The sequence below is a fragment of the Malurus melanocephalus genome, unplaced genomic scaffold (assembly GCF_030028575.1).
Source record: "Malurus melanocephalus ecotype Western Australia unplaced genomic scaffold, MMel_1.1 scaffold_376, whole genome shotgun sequence".
Taxonomy (NCBI): domain Eukaryota; kingdom Metazoa; phylum Chordata; class Aves; order Passeriformes; family Maluridae; genus Malurus; species Malurus melanocephalus.
The window spans coordinates 69,113-90,307 of NW_026623608.1; the positions used below are offsets into that span (position 1 = coordinate 69,113).

A 21,195-nucleotide genomic window follows, 5' to 3' on the forward strand; every position below is an offset into this window, starting at 1 on the left:
CTGTCTCTAGCAAGATTTGTCCAGCTGAAGCTTTTGGAGTATCTTCYAGTGAAATTTTGTAAATTCCTTAATGATGACTCTTGCAGGCTTGAGTCCAGCTTTTACTTTCATGCAGTCAGTGCAGGCTAGGRTGCCTGTTTGTGCACAATTTTGCCTGGCTGTTCCTTCTAAAGGCAGGACTGCCCTGTAGTTCTGTAGCCAGTCTGAAATGCTGTTTTGGGGGAGGTGGGGAGCTGGCTGAGCAATAAAATTGTTTGTCAGAGATGCCTGATGCACCAAGCCAACAGCAGGCCTTCGGTGGGAGTAGTAGGATTCTTAAAGATAAAATTTCCTGATSTGCTAAAGGATTAGGATACAGCTTTAGTGAGCTGATGAAGTCAATGCAGTAAGAGCCAGCAACAAGCAGAGCTGCCTTTCTAAAGCAGATACTTCTGGTGTACCTTTGTTTTTACTCGCCTGTACCTTAATTATTTCTTCCCTGACGCTTTTGTTTCTACCTTTTTATATGCTAAATATGGAATTTGATTTTTCTAAGCTGCACCTTCTGAATTCCTTTGCAGGTTGATGCAATAAAGGAAAAGGTGAAAGTTGATTCTTGTTTTCCATCTTTAAGTCTGGAGGACTAAGTCTAAGGATTCTGCATGAGTTTTTTTCTTTCCTATGTTTACTACACTGCTGCTACTGCTTTTTCCCCAAACAAAATATCACTAAAGCATATGCAAAATGTTTAACTCTCAGTAGCTAGTGCTGTAGGAGTAAAGTAGATTCATTTGCTACTAATAAGCTAATAGATCCTCAGGAAGGGCATACAGGTGATCAGTTGGATCACAGTCAACCTGCTATTGAAATAACACTCAAATATTTACACAAGTGCTATTATTTGACAGCCAATCTGACTGGAAGAACCTCCTACAATAAGAAACAAGTGTATGAATCCATCAATCAGTCTGGCATTTGCTAGTTGAAGGGCTGTGATCCAGTTCCTGATCTCTGGACCATGACTAACGCGTGCTGACCGTAGGCAGAGTAGATACTGGCTGCTTCCMGAGGGACTCTTCCTCACTCAGGTGTCAGTTCTCATGGTGCTGAGCTAATCCACACAGTGCTCTAGTTCATGTCAGCAACTCAAAACTTCAGCTGTTACACCAAGTCTGTGGTTCTCCCTGTAGTAAATTTCTAGTAGTTGTCCAAAACCAGACTGCCTTCCAAGCTCTTCAGCTTCACTAAACTTCTCTTGCTACCTCATTAAAAAAATATATATATATAAAAATGTAATGCTTATTGCTCTTCTGAGGCTACTCCAGGGCTTGCCTTTTGCTATGTAACTTCGACCTTCAGAAGGGCAATCCAAGGTTTTCTGTCCATCTGCTTCCCTACAAAAGCCACTGTGATCCTCCTTAGCCCAGGGGTCAGCCCTAGCATGAGTTTTCCATTAATGTGGTTCAGCAGAGGGCAAAGCAAAGTGACAAAACAGCTTTGAAGATGGACTAAATGYAAAAACTGCTGGTTGTAAAGACACCACTGGAACTCAAGGCTAACCTAAGACACGTAGTGTAAGGTCCTTCAGCAGCTAGTAAGGAAAGTAGGAGAGCGTGTGTGTGAAAAAAGGTAATTGAACTGCAGTGTTTGCATAAACGACGCATGTGTAGCAGTCATTGCAATTACATCCCACTACTCCTTAAGCTCCGAGGCATTGCTGTGGGCTGCGTGTGGTTTTTTGGGGGGAGCCTGTATGGCAGTCATCTTCAGACCTCACTCGTGCTTCAGTACTTTTGCCTCTTTTTCATGCACACATAACACGATAACATTGAATGCATGTTACTTTTCCTCTGCAGCTTATTGCAGTCCCYGTGGAAAAGCCTTTAAATCAATCTTGCTCCAAGTGTGTAGGGCCCTGAAGCTGGTGATGCTCGAGCGAGTGGTGTAAGAACCATCGCAGGCTGGGTTCACACTTGTGCTTGTTCTTGTCGATATTTGTTCAGCTCTGAGGGGAGGCATCAAAACTGGGTCCAAAATGCCTTGAATGTCCTGGGCTGGAGGCTTTCCAAGTGTGAGTAAGCCAAATGCCTCTGCTTAATAGCAAACTCTGCACATTCTCCTTGGGTTTGCATCTTTAACTTGTGCTTCTGTGTTCAGTGTGTTGCTGTTTTGAGTGAAAAACAGTGCAGTTCCCAGCACGGTGTCTGGAAATGAGTCTTGGAGCATTGGATACGATCCCGTGCGCCTTGGCAGCAGCAAGCCAGACACCGTGGGAGGCAACCACCGGGCTGGCCATGGAAGCCCAGTCAATGAGGGAACTCGAGCTCAGGACTTCTGCCACTCCCCGGAGTTGTGCCTCAGCTTGAGGTTACACAGGAACAGGTTTCTGGAACACACATAACTAACTCACAGCTGAAAGGAAGAGCTCACAGCTCTCGGAGCTGCCAGCAGATGTTTGCTCGTGTAGCACAGTTCAGCTGAAAATTCATTTGTGGATGTTGTAGTTGAATGAATAACACTGAGCCTGTCTAAGTGCAGGAAACCTTCAAAGTCCTTTATTAAGGACACGAATGAAATGAAACATGAATCTTGTGAGTTGTCTTATTGTCTTTCAAAGTAATTGGCATGATTATCWCTGACTTTGTTCTAAATCTTACCTCCCAGGTAAAATACCAATATCTCATGTTGTGGTTTTAGTTTCAGGGCCTGCCTTAGACTGTAGTAATGCTGAGTTCCCTTGGATCTGTCTTAGTAATGAGCAGTATTTCAGTACAGAAGTTTTTCCTCTTGCCTTTYTGTAGGGGTGGGCAAACAGCACCATTGCACTCGCAGTGCAGCAGTGAAGCTGACCAGGCTTGTCTGTGACTGTGTGTAAAGCTGGAAGAATTGGAGTATCTGTGGGTTTAGGCTGACTGCCACACAGTTCTGGAGTGGAAAAAGCAAGTCTTATACACATGCATTCTCTGCATTTGAACTTAAATTGCATGAGTGAATGGGTTTGGAAAGTGAAATCTTGAGGCTCAAGTGACATGTCGGATGCTATTGCAGTCTGCTCTATCCAAATACAAACCAGATTACTTTGCCTCAATGTCACCTCCCAGGAAACTTCTCCAGGTCTGGACGTTATCTTGGCAATTGTTCCAAWGCCAGAGGTCTCCAATTGAGACTGAGCTCAAATCTGAGTCTGTGGCCAAAGGCTGTCCAGCTCCAGTCCAGTACAGAGCCTTTTGTACAAAGCTTCAGCCTGGAGTCAGCTTTCAAAGTAGTSAAAAATCCCTCAATGAGGGTTTTTTTCAGGAAACAGACAAACTTGACTGCACCAGTACCAACATTGCTACTTGAATTGATCTTAACTTGTAAATGGTCTCCTTCTCTTGATGGGTGTTAACATACCACTAAGGCTTTTCCACTTCTCTGCCACGAATAAGYAGCTGGTTTAGAGGAGATTTTTTAATTGTTGGTCTCAATTCCAGGTGGATAAACTGGATGCATCAGAGTCTTTGAGAAAGGAAGAGGAGCAAGCTACAGAAACACAACCTATTGTTTATGGTAATCCTTTTGTTTATGTGTTAAAACTTCACTTTTAAAAAAATCCTTCCCTGATCTTGTTTTTTCTCAAGAAAGTCCTGGGAAATTGGAAGATTCTTCACATGAAATCAAGTCTTAAGGAATGTGTTCCAAAATACTAGGTAAAAGTGCCACTGTGATGCTGTGGACTGCAGGTTTTATGGTTGTCCTGGTTCCTTAAGGAAAGGCGTACAGGAGCTGTGCTATTCCAAACTTCCAKCAAGTGGTTATTTGGATCCTGTGCAATATGCTTTGTATCTAGCTTGGGTGTTTTCTTTATATCCAGGTTATTCTGGTAAGAGTTTTTCCCTATACTTTACAGTGTAGTGTTTTCACTGTGCTGTGCCCTGAGGTTTTGTGGAGAAAATACCCATTCTGGCTCCAAAGAAACCACTCCAGGCCAGCAGGGACTTACTGGTGAAACATAGAAATATTTACTGAAAAGTCTCAGGAATTTTGCTGAGTGATTTCTGCGTTGAGGAGGAATTAAGATGCCCGTTGTGTGTTGCAGGCCAGCCCCAGCTGATGTTGACAGCGGGCCCCAGTGTGGCAGTTCCTCCGCAGGCACCTTTCGGCTACGGCTACACGGCCCCTCCGTACGGGCAGCCGCAGCCCGGCTTCGGGTACAGCATGTGAGATGCAGCACAAGTCAGTCTGGAGCAGCAACTTTTCTTACTGAAACTCCACCGTCCCTCCCCGCTTTAACTCATAACAGGGAAAAGCAAAGAGTTCTGCCTCGTGTTCTTGTAACCTTTATTTCATGAAGGACTGTTTTTTCTAGCGCAAACGATTTGAATCACTTCTGTTAAATCTTTTTCACATTCCATGTCATTTAGACTTTTACTTTCAAAAGGGGAATAGTTTAAACGACTTTGTTCAAGTGGGCTTTTGCAGGACTGCTTATTACCATTAAGTCTATTGTGAAGATTCTGATTTGCACTCTATAGTGTTACACTCTAATATTGAATCTTAAGTTCATTGTATGTGAGCAGCTTACGGTATGTACTGTCTATTCTAAATGCATTTAAGTCTCACTGTATATTTGGAGAAAGCTAAAGCCAAGATACTTGTATTTGACCTTGCAAGACTGCTGACAAGAGACAACACTAATCAGCATATCCTCCCTGGGTTGGATTGCATAGCTCTAAAAGAATTTAAAATGCGTACAGACAACCTTGCCTGACTTAAAATGAGTAAAAGTTTTTTTTTTTTTTTTTTTCTTTTTCCCTTAACCTATGCAGGTTTTTCCAGTTATGCATATAGAAAATGCTAGTGTCTTTTTGCTCACTCCATATGTAACAGATGACCTTACGTTGTGCTGTATCCTGTGCTTTTGTGGGACATTCCATTCAGGAACAGAGCACCATGATTCCAATCTGTGTATTTACTAACCCTGCCCTGAGGTTTGTGTATGTTGGATATTGTGGTGTTTTAGATCACTGTTTTGAGTGTACAGAAGAGAGAATTCAAGCATATTGCTGTTCAGTTTTGTTTGTGCAATTTGAAATTACGCAATTTAAAAATAAATTACTGGACTGTGGACATGCTGCATAGTGGTAGCTTCACTTTACTGTCTTCGAAAAAAGGACCTTTGGACTCAAACCAAGTATTCCAGTGCTGGTAGTGGGGGACAATGCAGGTGTGTGCAGCCAGGGGTCTGAGGGGCCAGCAGAACAGCAGCAATGGGGACCAGTAGTGGGGTGTTGCACTGAGGGGGCAATACAGGAAAATATGTAATGCTTTTTCTAGAAAGAGATTATGCCAGAGAGAAGAAAATAGCACTTTTCACCAGTTGGCTGCACTGTGGTCAACTCCAGCATATTTGACCAGATGATACATTAGGATTGTAGTAGGGTGTGCCAGTTAAATTGAGATCATGTTCTAGGTATGTAAATTGCCTTAAACATACTTAGCTTCAAATAAAATTGACTTAAATGTTTCTCTATGAATACTGTCATATTTGAGTGTAACRAGTCTGACAGCACTGGCCAGATTTYCAACAGCTGTAGAACCTCCCTGTCCCTAACCCAGGAGCCACACTGGGCATCAGGCTGCAGCTCTGAGGCCAAATCCCCTTCCCTCTTCCTCCTGTGAGCTCCACCGTTGTGTCCTGTGATCCTGGGGCTGAGCACTGCAGCATTTCCATGGAATGGGGGGTGGCAGGGGCTCACCTGCCCCAGGCTCTCTGTKCTCAGTAGTGGTGGTGCACAAGTCTGCAGTGAGTATCTAAAAAAAGGATTATGCCTCTAAGTAAGAGGTGCAGTATAAAAATGTGTCCATTCTCTGTGTTTATTGGCATTTCTATTCCTCTGCCATTCTCTCTGTGTCTGTAAAGCTGACTGATGTAAAGCCTGTTAATACCAAGGAAAACAGGATTTAAGTCTGTCCGAGTGCCCAGTGGTTCATATTGTACACAGTGCCACCCACACCTTGGCTCAACTGCACATTTTTGCACGTTAGGAGTTGCACTGACCGCTCCAGAGGGAAGCTCAGCTTACAGCTGYTCCCCACGACTCTACTGGTCTGGGCTGCAAATCCAGTTGAACTGRTCAGCCTGGTACCAGTTACAAGCTGTTGCAGAAGTTTTTTGAGCAGAAAGTTGGCTACAGCTACCCCAAGCTCCAGTTCTTAACAGCTTCAGCAGCTGAGCCTTTCTGAATTAAAGAATACATTCACTTCAAAAAACTTAAACTCTTATCAACCAGTGTGCAGAATCCTCAACCAACTGCACAAGTTGTACCGGGTTTCTTCTTGTGCCAGCTCTGCTTTTCTCAACTGCCCTAAGCCTAGAATTTTCTCCCTTCAGAAAACAACACACAAACTAAAGGAACTCATCATTTACATATTGAAATCTTAACAAAACTTGCTTGTTTTATTAACACTGAGGGAAAATAAAGAAAAATCCCCCAACTTGGATTTTTATCCCTTCAGTACTGACATACATGAACGCATCCATGTCTTTTTGGTACCAGTTTAGAAGAGTTTAAGGTGACCAGAAACTTTATCTATGACATCAGCTGGCCCTGGTCCGATCCCAAGGACTGTCCTGGAGCCTGGAGCTATCTGAGTACGCCCAGCATCCTGTATCAAGCTCACAGTCAGCCCCAGGCGCTTTGCCTCAGTCAGGAGCTTCTCCAGAGTCTCTTCATCGGGAGCTTTGAGGACCACTTTAGGTTGTCCACAATATTCCCACTGCTCCAGGAGCTCAGGATTCTTTCTGCGAAGCTGCTTGTAGGCAGAGACAGCAGCATGGGAGCACTGCGCTGCTACTTTGCCCTTGCCCATCTTGAGGTCGTTGCGGACGATCAGCACCAGCTTGAGCTCCCCAGACTCTCCCATGATGTCGGCCTCACTCCCCAGGCTGTTGGAAGGTTCTGGCATTCCAGCTCCAGGCTTCCTGCGGAGCCTCCCCCGGATGCCCCATCCCAGGCACACGCCGCACACCACCCCAATCATGACGTTCAGGAACTCAGACTCGAAGACAGAAATCATGGTGGATTYTGAAGGGTGGCTCTGAAAGGGGGGAAAGAATTTACTTGAGCATTTTGCATCTTCTGAGAGTACTGGGCGTGCTCTTGCCTGGTTGCACTTGGTTATTTTWAGACAAACAACATTTGTTAAAAAATACAAGCGAACAGATCTCCAGACTGCCTTCTGACTACAAAACACCTCACCAGGGATAGGTTTCAACTCAGGAAGCAGAGCTAAGAYAAAATAGCAAATAATCATAGAATCGTCTGGGTAGGAAAGGACCTTAAAGTTCTTCTGTTCCACCTCCCGCCATTGCCATGGTCACCTTTCACTGTCCCAGGTTGCTCCAAGCCCTGTCCAGCCTGGCCTTGGACCTTTCCAGGGATCCAGAGACAGCCACAACTGCTCTGGGCGCCCTGTGCCAGGGCCTCACTACCCTCACGGGGAACAGTTTATTCTAATATCCGGTCTAAACCTCCTCTCTGTCAGTTTGAACGCATCCCCCCTTGTTCTGTCACCCCAGGCCTTTGTAAAGTCTTACCCCACGTTTCCTTCAGGCACTGTAAGGCCTCAATTAGATCTCGCCGGAGCTTGTCTTCTCCGGGTTGAACACTCCCAATTCCCTCAGCCTTTCCTCATGTCAAAATTACACCTAAAAACGCGGAGAGAAAGGGTACAATGGTGAAGGTTTTAAATCAATGCCCCAAATTCAGCTGAAGAGCGGGCCCGCCTCCAGCTCCATCGCCTCAGCCCCGCCAGGCCCGGCCCCGCTGGAGCCCGAGGGGACACGGAGAGCAAAGCCCGAGCGGGGACCGAACCGCGCGGGGCCGCGGGGCCCTCAGGGTGGGATCGTGAGGGGGCCATGAGCGAACATCCCCCTCAGCGCTCACCTGCCGCTCCCGCCCGGCCGCTCCGCCGCGCCCGCCCGGAGGTGACGGAGCCGCGGCGCTCGGGAAGTGACGAACCGGGGGCGGGACGGGGCGTGCWGTGCCGGGCCCAGTTCCGCGTTGTGCCGGGCCCAGGGAGCCGCCGGCGCCGAGCGCGGTGAGTGCGGGGCCGGGCCCGGGGCTCTCTTGGCGGGCGGGGGTCGCGTCAGCGCCCCCTCAGTGGGATCTCCGGGTGCTGCCCGTTCTGCCCCTCAGCGCTGTTCCCCGCTCCTCTCAGCGCTGCTCTTTCTGCCCCTCAGCGCTGTCCCCCGCTCCTCTCAGCGCTGCTCTTTCTGCCCCTCAGTGCTGTCCCCCGCTCCTCTCAGCGCTGCCCATCATTCCCCTCAGCGCTGTTCCCCGCTCCCCTCAGCGCTGCCCATCATTCCCCTCAGCGCTGTTCCCCGCTCCCCTCAGCGCTGCCCATCATTCCCCTCAGCGCTGTTCCCCGCTCCCCTCAGCGCTGCCCATCATTCCCCTCAGCGCTGTTCCCCGCTCCCCTCAGCGCTGCCCATCATTCCCCTCAGCGCTGTTCCCCGCTCCCCTCAGCGCTGTCCCCCGCTCCCCTCAGCACTGCCTTTTCCGCCCCTCCGCGCTGCCCATCGCTCCCCTCGGCGCTGCCCATTTTGCCCTCAGCGCTGTTCCCCGCTCTTCTCAGCGTTGCCCATTCTGCCCCTCAGCGCTGCCCTTTCTGCCCCTCAGCGTTGCCCATTCTGCCCCTGAGCGCTGCCCATTCTGCCCTTCAGCGCTGCCCCCGGGGCCGCCCCGCTCCCCTCACGGCCCCTCCGGCTCTGAAGTGACGGCGGTGAGGGGGGCCCCCGACCCGGGCGGTGCTGTGCGAACCGGGGGACCCGTGTGGGGAGTCGGGGTTGGCCGGGAACGCTGTGGAGGAGCAGGGCGGGWGGGGAGGCTGCTCCTCGCCGGCCTTCAGGGCGAGAAACGAGCCGCTGCCATCTCTCACCCCGCTGGAGAGCGGCTCTGCTCTTCCAGAGCCCCAAAGGGTGGGATAGACTCGCCCTGCTCCGGTGCCTGGTGACACAGGGACAAATCCATCCTCCTCTCTGCGGAGGGTCAGATACCGATGGTTTTTGTTGCTTTTCCACTAATAATGTGCTGTGTTTTCCCGGCTGGGTGCTCCCTGCATTCCCCATGGACTGCCTGCGGGTTGTGGGTGTGAGGCCCAAATCCATGGGAACATTCCTGCTGACTGGGGTTAAGCACCTTGTCTGGTTTTTATTTCTCTAGCCAATGTCATCTGGTGTTTACAGGAGATAATAAAGCAGCAAKATTCCCGTTTTATTCCAGTTTTGTCTCTCAGATGTTTGGCAGGTCACATAGATGACCTGAGGGAAGGGGAGATAAGTGTGTTTGGTAGCAGCTGTTTCTCTATAAAGTGCTGTGAATCCAGGTTATCCCCTTTCAASGACACATAAGGCATTTCTTCAGGGTTTTCTCCTGTCCTTGTTTTTTYTGCTCTGTGCTTACCAACAAGTGGGTATCCTGGTTTAGTTAGGGGTGACAATGTGGGTTGAGGTGGAGAAACTGTGATCGTATTCTTTCATGCCTTGGAGCACCCGTGTTGTGTTTGGGCAGTGGATTTTGATGCTGTTTTGCTGTTGGAAATTCTGCTGTTTTGAAGATTATTTCACGTCGGTTTGACTGGGTGTTCTCATGCTTCATAACACCTTACAGTAACATGTATCAGCTCTTCTTAATGCATTAATTTTCCYRTTGGAACAGTCCTCSTTATGTCAGCCCTCTTTCTTCCAATCCATTATTTCTGCAGCATGGAATAGACTTTCTTTTATTCCTTATTGGATAATGACAGTTGTAACTATGGCTTCATCCTCTGTTTTCATTTGAAGGTTTCAAAAGGCAGTTTCCAGTTGAGCAATGGGAGGTGAGCTCTCTTCATTGGTTTGAGCTTTGTTTCGTGTCCTGCTGAGCAGCTGAGGCCAGTGGTGTTTGCAATTGCTGTGKGGAAGGGTAGGAGGAGGCTCAGTAGCTTTCAAGTGGGTGGTAGCAGTGAGGAAAGTGTAGACTGGAGCAACTGCACTTTTTCCGCATTAAAGATTTTTTTCCAAATTGTTTCTTGGAATTTCTTCTGARTGTCATAACTGCCTCTGACTACATCTCGTGAACAGCTCTCCTTAGGGTGATCTGTAATTGGTGCATGCTTGGAGATTTCTCATTTCTTGAAAAACTGTGGGTGTAAAAAAAAAAGAACCTGTAATTCCTGACTTACGGTGATGGGAGACATGTTGTTATCTGCAGGTTGGAACTTTAACTTCTCTTCCTTGTGGACAAGTGTGAGCTGGGTGAACTTTGCTATTCCCTGAGGACAAAGGGCACAACCTTGAGGCTGTTGCAACACTGAGCTTTTTGTACCCCTGTACCAGCTTCAAACACARCCGTGGGGCAGCACCAAAACCATCAAACTTTGCTGGTTTTGGTGCTTCTTGGACCAGAGGGACCCAGGAGTTGTTATTAGTGAGGCAGGCAGTTGTTCAGGGTATTTCAAGCTTATTAAAAGAATATTTTTCTCTCTCACAGCAYTGAGAATTGGCCTCTGTGAGCCTTGTCTGGGCAGTGTGTCCTCACTGGATGGCCAAGTGTGAAATCTGAATTGGCTCCACTTAGAGCCTGTTTCTGTGAAAAGCAGAATTTGTTATCTCAGGAGCTGCTTTCAGCCACTCTGGGTTTTGTCAGGTCCTTGTGTTCATCCCTTTTCATCTGTGCTGTGCCTCCTCTACATATCCTCTTATCCYTGGATCTCATCTTTTCATCTATTTATTGCACAGTGTCTCTGCTGCATTATTGTAGCACCTGATTCTACTGCTGGATGGAATCAAAATTCATGTTTTCCGTGAAAAAAAATATACCAAAAAACCCCAGTTTAATATGTGTGTCTTTAATGGTAGGGATAAAACTTCTAGTAAACTCTAGTAAAAGTTGCATGGCATCCCTGAAGCTCATGTTACAACAGTCTTTCCTAAAAGGCATCCCGAAGTCTTTTTGGAAAAAATGGGAATTTTAACTCTACATTCTAAGATGATTTATTTGGGTAGGAATAGAAAATAGGTCTGGTGTACAGAGGCATAACCCACAAAATGGAAACCTGTGGTCTTTRACTGAATTACTTCTCCTTTGAGGGATTAAACTGTTTTAGTTAGGAAAACATTTTTAGTATGGGAATAAATGCACTCATATCAAAATAACCCATTATGGCTAAATCTGTGGAGGTTTGGAACATCTTTCAGATGTGGCCTAATTTATTTTAATTGAATGCTTCCCAGGAGTGCTGAAGGACTCGAAAAAAAAATTGAGCAGTTACTTTTTCTATTTTCTGTCATCTTCAGGAAAGTCATTAACCTCCAAGTGAGGGGCTGTGTCACTTCAGTGTCACATGAACGGTGTTATCTTGCTCTGTAGGGGCAGCAGGTTTGCAAGAGGAGTCGCTTTGGGCTCGAKTGCTGCAGAGCTGAGGACGTGGTTGGCTCTTACACTGCCTTCAGATCCTGGAGAAGTGGTGGACAGGGAATAACTGTGAGGAGCTGGAAGGGGTATGTAATGTTTCACTTCCAAACTGATCCCATCCTTCACCTAAATGTGTTCCTGTGCCAGGCAATCTTTGACTTTCGAGGGAAARTGTTCTCCAAGCTGTTTCTTTGCCAGGAAGTTGTTAACTTATTCTCTCTCTAGAGCWTTTGATGACTGAAACAAAACCCTCTCACAAATGTGCAGCACTGTCTGACTTAGTGCAATTCCTTACCCATCTGGAAAGGCTGGATTTTAATCCTTTGTTATCCTTRTTGTAACCATAGAACAGTGATGTAGAGAAAGAAAGAATAGTTATCAGAGAAGCTGAAGAGAAAGAAGCAGCAGGATATCAGCAGGAYTGGAACATTTGGCTTAAAATGCAAAAAATAACTGGAAATTATGTTGCTGAGGTATCTTGGGGGAACAACAAAATCCTCTAAGCTCTAACTCAGGTTCTGGGAGCTGTGTGACCAGGAGCTGATGGACATGAGAGTCAGGAGCTCTTTCAGTAAGAAGTGGCAAGAATTAGTGATTCAAACAATGAATCAGTGAGATTATGAAAACAGCTTCCTTGTTGTTCCAGCACACTGGAAAGGAGTCCTCCAAAATTCCTTACTACAGAACATGAGTCACATTCTGCTTTTCCAAGTGAGAGTGCAAACACCCAGCTGCCTTGTCCAAAACTGTTTCCTTTTGCCTACGTGCACCCAACACTTGGGTGCTTCCACAGCCTCCCCAGAGATTCAGAGAAGAGACTTTTGTCCTTGTCTCTGATTACAGAGGGCAGATACTGCAGTGCCTGATTTTGTTGTGTTCTCATGCTCTGATAGCTTGTTTTGCTTTGTCTCACTTATGCTGTGAAGTGCCAGTCACAGTTACCATAAACCCTTTTTGTTGACCAATTTGCATGTTTGACTAGCAATAATTGTCTTTTCATACTTCATGTTTTGGGTTGCACTAAAGCTCAATGGTGTATTGTGGGCTCTTTGTTCAGCCCTACAAAGCAGTTCTTGTGTGAGCAGAGCTCTAACAARTGATCTAAGCCACCCTGATAGAAAAACTGTCCACAGTTGTTTTCCTTGCTCTTTCAGATAGTTTATTTTTATGTTTGCTGGTAACTACTCCGTGTAGTAGGCAAATTTATTTTTAGAGATGGGCTCTATGTCTCTCCCAGCATCTGTCAGAAGTGAAGTTCTGTTCAGCAGATGGGATTTAATTTCCTGTAGTGAGCTCTCATGGATTCGGTGTAGGCTTGAGAATATGGAGTGAGTTCATGAAGGATAACTCCATTTTGGGTCAGACTCCCATTCCAATTAATCCCTGTGGGGAGTCATTAGTGCAGGACTGGTGATTCTAATGGGCATCAAGCAGCACAGCAGATCAAGGGTGCTGAGCTGAGGGGATGTGCATCCTCCAGTCCCTCTGCTAAGATGCTTTAAGTATAATTAGACTTAGGTAAACCAGGCAGGTTCTTTTCTGGAGCCAGGAAGGGTTTGCAGCCCCTTCAGCCTTGCCATGTGACATGTATCCAATCTCCAAGTCAGCTCTTGTTTTAAGTAGGAATTTTTAGAGCTTTCCTGCAGAATGGTTGCACTTTAAGATCTTCTTGACAAGTATTTGTCCTACAGAAGTGTGGAAGGGGATTATTGATCTGCTTTACTGCAAATGTTGACTTGTGTACTTGAGGTGGTGTTATGCAAAGCTAATCCTGGATTAGTGCCTTTCCAAGCAGGCAGGGTAAAAGTGGCTCTGGCAGTTGAGCTCCTGAAAATAAAGCTGTCATGCCTCGGGAGCAGCACACCTGAGACCCCCAGAGACGGCAGAGTTTTACGGATTGCACTGGAATTCAGTGTTGAGCACAGCCTGGATTTTAGCATCAAACATTGAGAGCAGYTGGCATTACAATAAATGAACTTCCTTGGAGTTTAATTAAGATACGAACAGAGACCAAGCCAATTTAGATTTTGATTTTGAAGGCTTGAGTTGCACATTTGAAAAAAAACTGACTTCAAAATGGGGAACATGTGGCTTCCACTGCAATTTGTGGGGCTTTTTTTCTAATCTTTGCTATATTTAGGTTAACAAAATGTGACTGAAGTTCCCTAAACCAGAACACTTTTTTTAGTGTAGCTGTGTGTGCACAACAGCACTGGATGGTTTTTGTTTCCTAAGCAGCTTCCTGTAAACATCAGGCTGTGTGTGGGTATGTAATTTAAATATTGCCCTGTGCAATTTGAGCTCCGTTTGTGTAAATTCATGTGATGTACGTGTGTATTTGTGTATATCAAYTTACATTGTAGGTGTTCATAAATACATAATAAAATATGTGTAAATATAAGCATCAGTGAGTGCACTCAGTAGAAACAAAMCACTCCACTGTCCACCTGGACTCGCTGTTGTGATGGAATTAAGGGGTGGCTGAACATTTGATGCTGGTATTGCCTTGGCAACTGGCCAGTTATCCTCAGCTGAGGACTGGGGTGGTTCCAGTGACTCCCAGAGTGTCAGGCTGCTCTAAACTCACCTGGGGAGAGGGAGAGATTCCAGTTTCCCTGGTGTTTGAGCAATCCCTGGGTTGCAGGCGACTGCAGTGGTGCTGTAGAGCTCCCACTGCAGCAGCTCAGGCCTCTTGTCCTTGGCTGACTCTGGAGTCCTTCAGAAGCCAACTTTGCAAAGGTGTTTTCTTCATTTTTTAGGTGGTTTGGGTGTTCTGGTRCTCACGTTGCACTGAATAAAAATTGTAACAGGCATGAGATGAGTTTCTGCTGGCTTGTTAATTAGGCAGATTTCTGTTTCTGCGCATTTGTGTCTGAGGGAGGTGTTGGAGAAAGGACTCCTTCTGACACCTTGATGCTTTTGACTACTGGATTTTAACTAAAACCTTTAGTAATCCGATTCTAGCTACCAATTTTATCTGTATTGCAAGTAATGCACGAGGCTTGTACCTGTTTAGAAAAACATCTGTCTAAAACAAACATTTGAGACCYTGGAAATAGCAAATACAGTATCTGAAATCTTTGAACATTCTATTTAAAAATTTTACAAAATTATTGCAGTCTGAATCCAAGGGGTGATCTCACTCCTGTTTACCAAACCTGAGTTGCTGCTTGGCTCTTAAGCCTAACATAAATCAAAGGGGGAGTATTTTTTCTGTAGAACTTTAATTTCCTCCACTGGACAGCTTTATATAACCTGTCATTTTAATATTGCACCATTTTTCTTTCCAACAAAAGCAACATATYAAAAACTGTAAATGGAGTTTGCTTACAGGGTGAAATACAGTGCAAATAAGATGCTTTAGCTTTGTGGGGCTCTCTTTTCCAAAATAAAATTCCAGAAATTGTTTTAAGATTCAAGATAGACTTTTTTAAAATAAGGAGTCTTGACTTGTTACTCTCTTTGTGTTTGATTGCATAAGAATTGTCAGCTCTTCAGGTTTTTTTTTTAAGGGAAAAAAAAAAGGCAGCTCTTGCAACATTCTGGTTTTACTGGCTCCCAGTTCTTGCATTATTTACTCTCCTGGATAAGGAAAACCGCATCTATTCTCTTGGGGTTTGGTTTTTTGTTTTTTTTTTAGGGCTGATCTCTGGAGAGAGGCTAAACCAGCAGAGAGTATGGACAGTGTCAGCAAAGCTTCCCATCAGAGAGCTCTGTCCTCTGAAGAGTTTGTCTTCAGAGATACCATTGCAAACCAGGAGATACAGCTCTGTATCTTGGTTACCACACTGAGGGCTAATCTTTCAGCCAGGGAGGTTTTGAGGGCTGCTTGTGTAGTAACAAAGCTTAGTGCCAGCATGAGGAGCAAACCTGAAGCACCAATCTCAGGATGGAAGTGAGGTTTGTACAAAGCTCTGCTGCTCCTGGAGCCCAAACAGTTGGGCTGGGTCGTGGAAGGGGTTGTTTAATGAGCTTTTGTTCAGCTGTTAGAAGTGAGGGAGTTTTGTCATTTGAGTGAAAAATTTAGAATTATGTAGGTGGAAATGTTTGAATCTTTGTCACTGTGGGAATTGAATCACTTTCTCCTKTTTGATGGTGTAATGCAGGATGACTGTGAGTTGGATTTGGAGAGCTGCTGGTGTTTGCCTSTATCCTTTGACTGTGGAGTTCTCCTAACCAGAAACTCACAGTGTGCTTTTTGGATTTCTTCTGCTGTTAGATCCTCACACGTGACTGATCTATGAAATGGCAGAGAATGGCACAGATTGTGACCAGAGACGCATAGGAATGAGCAAAGAGCAGCACAATGGAAACTTCACAGGTAGGTGGAAAACCTCTTGTTGTGAAAATCTCTGTTTGGGGTGTAAAATGACCAGCACAATATTGAAAAGGAATTGATGTTGGTTTTCTGTTTGGGCCAGGTTGGATGGGACCCCCTGATCTAGTGAGTGGCATCTCTGGCCCTGTCAGGGGGTGGAATGAAATGGGCTTTGAGGCCCTTCCAACCCAAACCATCCTGTRGGATTCTGTGACTTCATGCCCACTTAATGGCATAATTCATTCAGGGCCTTGCTGCCTGAATCAAATTTGGAAACCTCAGTCACTTCTAGGGCTGAAGCCTGGAGGATTTRGGATTTCAAAGCCATGGAATAGATTCATGCTGTGTGTTTCCATTCACATTTATRTTCTTTTCTCCTCCCAAAGTTCTTGATCTGTGGTTTACATACATTTGAGCCGATCTGGTACCAACAGGGGCTGCAATAGGGCCGAGCTAAAAAATTAAACTGTGTTGGCAAATGTGTGGCTGTGGAAGTCAGGCTGTACAACCCCACCCTTTGGCACTGAAAAGTTAGTACTTGGTAATAAAAATCTGTTTTACTTTGGGAGAGATCCAGTTATTAGTCTCCCAATTTCTAGCTGTTCTGTTGAAATTCAATGTCACTAGAATTTATTGGTTTGAGTGATAAATTACCAACAAAACAGTTTTAACTGCTTCACCTCCTGCCTCTCCTCTGTTTCTCCTACTGGTATGTCTGAAGTAACCTGGGGTTAATGTTTAGAACTCATGAAAAATAACCTGAAAACATTTAATGAAGATATTAGTGCCACTCAATTATCTGTGCTGTGTAGTAAAGCACGGAAATTATAATCATCTTTTTTRTTTCCTGTCAGCTTTGAATGTGCCAGTTCCATATTTAATTAGGTTTTGTAATCAAGTGATTTCTCAAGTTGTGTGCAGTCTTACACCATTGTCTTTTATGACCTTTACTAAAAACAAGGTCATAAAAACAAGGTTGAAACGTTTTTATTGCACATATTAAGTGAAAAAGATTTAACTGCATGTTTGTATGTATGGAACAAATTAAAGCCTTTTACTTAAAGTCTTAAATCATTCTACAACTTTGAGGGAATGTGGATGTTATCCAGTATTTGCCATTGTAGGATTTCTGTTAGTTCATCCGAAGCAACTGATTTTACAGCTAAGGAATACAAAACTAAGTGGGCTGTGTGACTAATGAGATCTGCAATTTCTATGTAACTATCAGCATCTGATAAGGCAGAATGTTTCAATTACTGGAGAAAGACTGTAATAATACATCTTGGGTTACAATATGCTGGAGATCAGATTAGATTAATATTTTAAATGCAACAGCTTTTTAAAAATTTAAAGTTTATGAATATTATTACTATGCAGAATAGAATACATGTGTTGTGACTGTGTAGTAAGTGATGTTTAAACAAGTTTGGTGCCTGTTTGGATATAAAGGCATTTTTTCACTGTTTGCTGGCATTATTTTTTTTCCTCTTATTCCAGAATTCCTTTTCTTTAAAAGTTTAACAATTATTACTGCTCATTAGCTTTGAACAAGCCATTCTCCTCCAAAAACTTAGCTCAGGTTTGGGGGTTTATTCATCTTCTTGTGAAAAGTCTTGATTAGAAAATTCGTTTTGTGTGCTTGCATGGCAGTGAGCAGGGTGTGAGCTCAATCCCAGCAGAGCTGTGCCCCAAAAGCAGCTCCTTTCCACAGGAGGGGTTTGGGAGAAGCTGGCCAGGCCAGAAGATCCTGCCTGGGAGGGCAGGTGCTCTTCTCCAGTTACACCGTGACTGAGGGGGATAAAGAGCACGTGTAATTCCATCCAGGTCCGGCGGAGGAGTCTGGGAATAGCTCTCCTGGAAAAGAACCAGCTCAAAAGTTCCAAGTGAAATGTGCCTGCAGCGGGTGCTAAAGTCACGTTTGACCTGGGCTGGTGGCTGGTTTTAGCTCCTGGGGCAGTGCCTTGTGGAAAGGCTGCTKGAGATGCTGCACCCTGGCTCCTTGAATGCCTGTCAGCCCCAGGGAGGAGCAAACCACTGCGTTTCCAGGATGTTACCTGATTCCTGACACACTGGGAGCAAACGCTTTGAAATCAGGAGAAAAGCTGACTGAGAGCTCACGTTAACTTCCTAACAAAGAATAAAAATCCAAGATAATGTTGGGTGGGACAGCACCTGGCCTGCCACCTGTGCTCTTACGTTTTTATTTTTTTTTTTTGCTTTTCATTTGCAGATTCCTCTATGTTGAGTGAGCGGAAACGACGGGAGCGAGAGGAGAGGTTGAATATTGTACTGTGGAAAAAACCGCTTGTTACCTTGCAGTATTTTTGCCTGGAAACTCTAATAAACTTGAAGGAATGGACCATAAAGTAAAGATCATTTCTTTAACTTCTACTAAGCGTTCTGGGGAAACCCATGCTCTGATTCAGTAGGTCATTCTGACATCTCRCTTTCCCTGATGATTCACAGCTTTAAAAATTGTTTTTTCAGAGAACTTGTGTATTTTTRTCCCTTAKATGTGGCTGCTGSAATATCCCACGCTTGTAGCTGTACWCTGAATTACAGTAGTGCAGCAAGGTGGGAGAAAATGGAGCAAACTTTCTTTCTGAAGAGTTGAATATTCTGATTTGATGGGGTGAGACAGTGTTTAGGGACTCTTAAGGCAATGGATATTTATTTATGGCTGCAGTGTTAAACACTGACCTACTAATACAGGTGTTGGTGTCACTGAGTAATCTTCAAATAGCTCAGCCAGGGCAGAGATCAGGGTTGTGTGGAGCTTGCAGTGATGTTTATGATGCTGTAAAGAGGACTTTGCTTCCGTGTGGGCCCTTTTACAGTGGGAAATGATTTATTAAAGCACTTTCCCTGAGTGTTACTTTCACAATGGAAAAAATAAGCTTTTATTCCAGTGAGAGAATTTGTGAGGAGCAGTCYTGCCATTCCCTGCTAGTGCTGAAATGCAGAGCCAGTTCTTAAGGCACAAGGCCTGAGGGCTCAGCTGCCAAATCATGAGCCCAGTTTGCAATGAAAATGCCAAGAGCAGCAGCCATGYAGTGCTTGTGTTGGTAACTGGGCTCTGTCGTGCTTGGGATGGAGTTTACAAAGCTTTTCCCAGTCAGGAGACAGGATCTGCTGTCACCTTGGGGAATTCAGCTGTTGGGCTGCTCCTCTGCAGGCTGAGCTGAGCCTGGTGCTCAGGGTTGTGCTCACTGACCCTCTGGGCAAGGCTGGAGGTGCTGGCAGTTCACATTTACTGAGAGAAGCTTCTATTTTCYATTTTATCATGAAATTATTCGTATGAAACACCAGGTTTATGTAGTGTAGTCTTCCCTTTTACACCCCACATCCCCCCCAAAAAACTAACCCCCAAGCCTACTTAATTATGTACATTCTTTCAAATACCAGTAGGAATTATCTCTTTGAGAACAGTTTTATTGAGGCTGACATCAGTCATTTCTGACAATCTCCAAGCGTTTATTCAAACCAAGCAGAAATAACATTTGAGGATTTATTTTAAGACCTCAGATCTTACTTGGCTTCCTAGAAATCCAGTTCTGTTACAGATAGCACTTCCTCTTCTGAGCAGCACATTTAGTTGTCTGGCACTAACTTGACAGAATCTTTACAGAAAATAATCCTGACTATTATAATCTATTAAGTTGAGACCTCAGATTGACTCTTAATGATCTCCTGTGTTCTGTTGCATAAATTGTGTTTTAAATGACAATTGCTTGAAAATTTAACTGTCATACTAATGTAAGCAGCATTAACTTTAATTTTCAAATATTTTGAGTGCTCTTTTCAGTTTACTTAATATGAAATATTTGTGACTGTTTTCCTGTGTTATATCTCACATTTCTTATCTTTTTCTGTCTAAATAGATAAATTGTGTTCATAGTTTGCTGTTGTAGTCTGGGAATCTTAAGTGATGCTAGCACTTGCTTTTTTTATAGATCATAAGGTGACAATATAATAGTGTTTTCTGGAAAATGATAAATGTATTTGCTGTTATACTGTGTGTGGCCACACACACATCAAGCAGAAAAAAACCAGTAAAACCAAATATGCTTAAAAGTGATTTGGCAGCAAATTGCATTGGAAAACACTTTTCTCTCCTTTTTCCCCTAATGCTTCATCATTACCTAAATATATTTRTTAAATTTAGAGCTGTTGCAAGATACTAATTTKAATAGATATGGGGAAACAAAATAAYGTAAAGATTTGTTCTTGTGACTGTCACTGGTTCTGCTCAACAGCACAGTTGGAAATCAGCACTTCTGAATTCCACTCAGCTCGTTCTTGCCCAGGGCCAGTGCAGGGCCTGCTTTGCTCTGTGCTTGGCCACAGCTGCTGCTCAGGGCCTGGGTCTGACTCTTGGCTGCAGAAAYTGAATTGTTTGCAGCTTGTGTTTGTTTTCAGACAGTTACTTTGTTTTTGTTTATTTAAAAAACAATAAAATATGCGTGGCTGAGCTTTGATCTCGCTTGACAGTGAAGCGGAGATTTTTCCCTGAAGAGTAGAGGCTCCCCAGATATTTTCTTGGGAGGTTTACACTTTTAYTTGAGCAAACTTTTCAGCTTGAGTCCATGCAGGGATAACTGAATTACTTTGAAATACATGCTCAGTGGTGAAAAACCCTAATTTGCCGTTTGTCATTCAGGTTGTGGCATCGGCGAGGTGTCCTGGTGTGCGCGGTGCTGGCGCTGGCAGTGCTCACAGCCCTGTACTACATCGAGGGAGCACATCAACAGGTACCACCTCTGCTTCCCTTGCTGAGCCCACTCCCTGTCCCCGTGCTGGGGCTTGAATCAGCTGTGCTGGCATCTCCAGGAATTTATTATCTCTCTCTCAAATGCTCACTAAGGGTTTGTTTCTCAAGTCGTGCCTGCTCTGTTGGCTGTGCGTGAGTTGTGTTTTGGAGGTGGGGAGGGATGAGCTGTGTCATTTGAGCTGTTCTCTTGGACCTGGAGGTGTCTCATCTGTACACCTCGGGTGCTGCAGCACTCCTTCAAGGCTGCTGTTAGCAAACWTTTAATAGTGGTGGGAGCTCTAGAGGGAAATGGTAGAGCTTTGTGGTTCCCAAGAAATGGTTCTTGTGTTTCTGTGGAAGGRTCTCCTGCCCAGCTGGGACAGGTACAAACAGAGATGCAAAATGGTTTCATGGTTCAGAGCTGCTTCTGTGATGCTTCTCATTGTTTCCAAATTCGTTTAAAGGCTTTGTGGAGCTTGGGTGAACACAAAGCCTGGTGCTCTTGCAGCACAAGAAGTGTAAGATATTGCTTAAGCATACTGATAGTGGTGTCTGCACCTTTCCCCTCCCCATTTCTCTTGGAGTTTCAGGTTTTCCTACAGGACAGAGAGCCCTTTTAAACCCATCCCAACTGAACCACCTTGCAGCTCTGAAATGAGCAGGTTCCCAATTTCAGACAACTGSTTCCATCCCTCCTGCTGTGGCGTGCC

At 44.8% G+C, this 21,195-nt stretch overlaps 3 protein-coding genes across 7 annotated transcripts in view; 2 read left to right on the top strand and 1 right to left on the bottom strand.

Moving 5' to 3' along the window:
* CLTC (clathrin heavy chain) overlaps positions 1–5,088 on the top strand; it is a 29,546-nt gene extending 24,458 nt beyond the window's left edge. The window contains exons 31-33 of one of the 2 annotated variants that reach the window (XM_057378818.1): positions 561–581; positions 3,453–3,528; positions 4,058–5,088. In XM_057378818.1, coding sequence (XP_057234801.1) covers positions 561–581; positions 3,453–3,528; positions 4,058–4,182 — 222 coding nt within the window. In that variant the 3' untranslated portion in view covers positions 4,183–5,088. The remainder of the gene's footprint in view (positions 1–560; positions 582–3,452; positions 3,529–4,057) is intronic. The other variant, XM_057378819.1, reaches the window with a different exon arrangement.
* Positions 5,089–6,391: 1,303 nt separating this feature from the next.
* On the bottom strand, positions 6,392–7,133 carry PTRH2 (peptidyl-tRNA hydrolase 2). Its single transcript, XM_057378824.1, has one exon. The coding sequence runs from the start codon at positions 7,036–7,038 to the stop codon at positions 6,520–6,522; it is 519 nt and encodes a 172-aa protein (XP_057234807.1). The 5' UTR covers positions 7,039–7,133; the 3' UTR covers positions 6,392–6,519.
* Positions 7,134–7,979: 846 nt separating this feature from the next.
* VMP1 (vacuole membrane protein 1) overlaps positions 7,980–21,195 on the top strand; it is a 65,058-nt gene continuing 51,842 nt past the window's right edge. The window contains exons 1-5 of one of the 4 annotated variants that reach the window (XM_057378820.1): positions 7,980–8,061; positions 11,373–11,503; positions 15,637–15,738; positions 17,966–18,101; positions 20,396–20,486. In XM_057378820.1, the coding sequence (XP_057234803.1) occupies positions 15,663–15,738; positions 17,966–18,101; positions 20,396–20,486 (303 nt within the window). In that variant the 5' untranslated portion in view covers positions 7,980–8,061; positions 11,373–11,503; positions 15,637–15,662. Of the gene's footprint in view, positions 8,062–9,822; positions 9,841–11,372; positions 11,504–15,294; positions 15,318–15,636; positions 15,739–17,965; positions 18,102–20,395; positions 20,487–21,195 lie in introns of those variants that run through there. The other 3 variants (XM_057378822.1, XM_057378821.1, XM_057378823.1) reach the window with 3 other exon arrangements.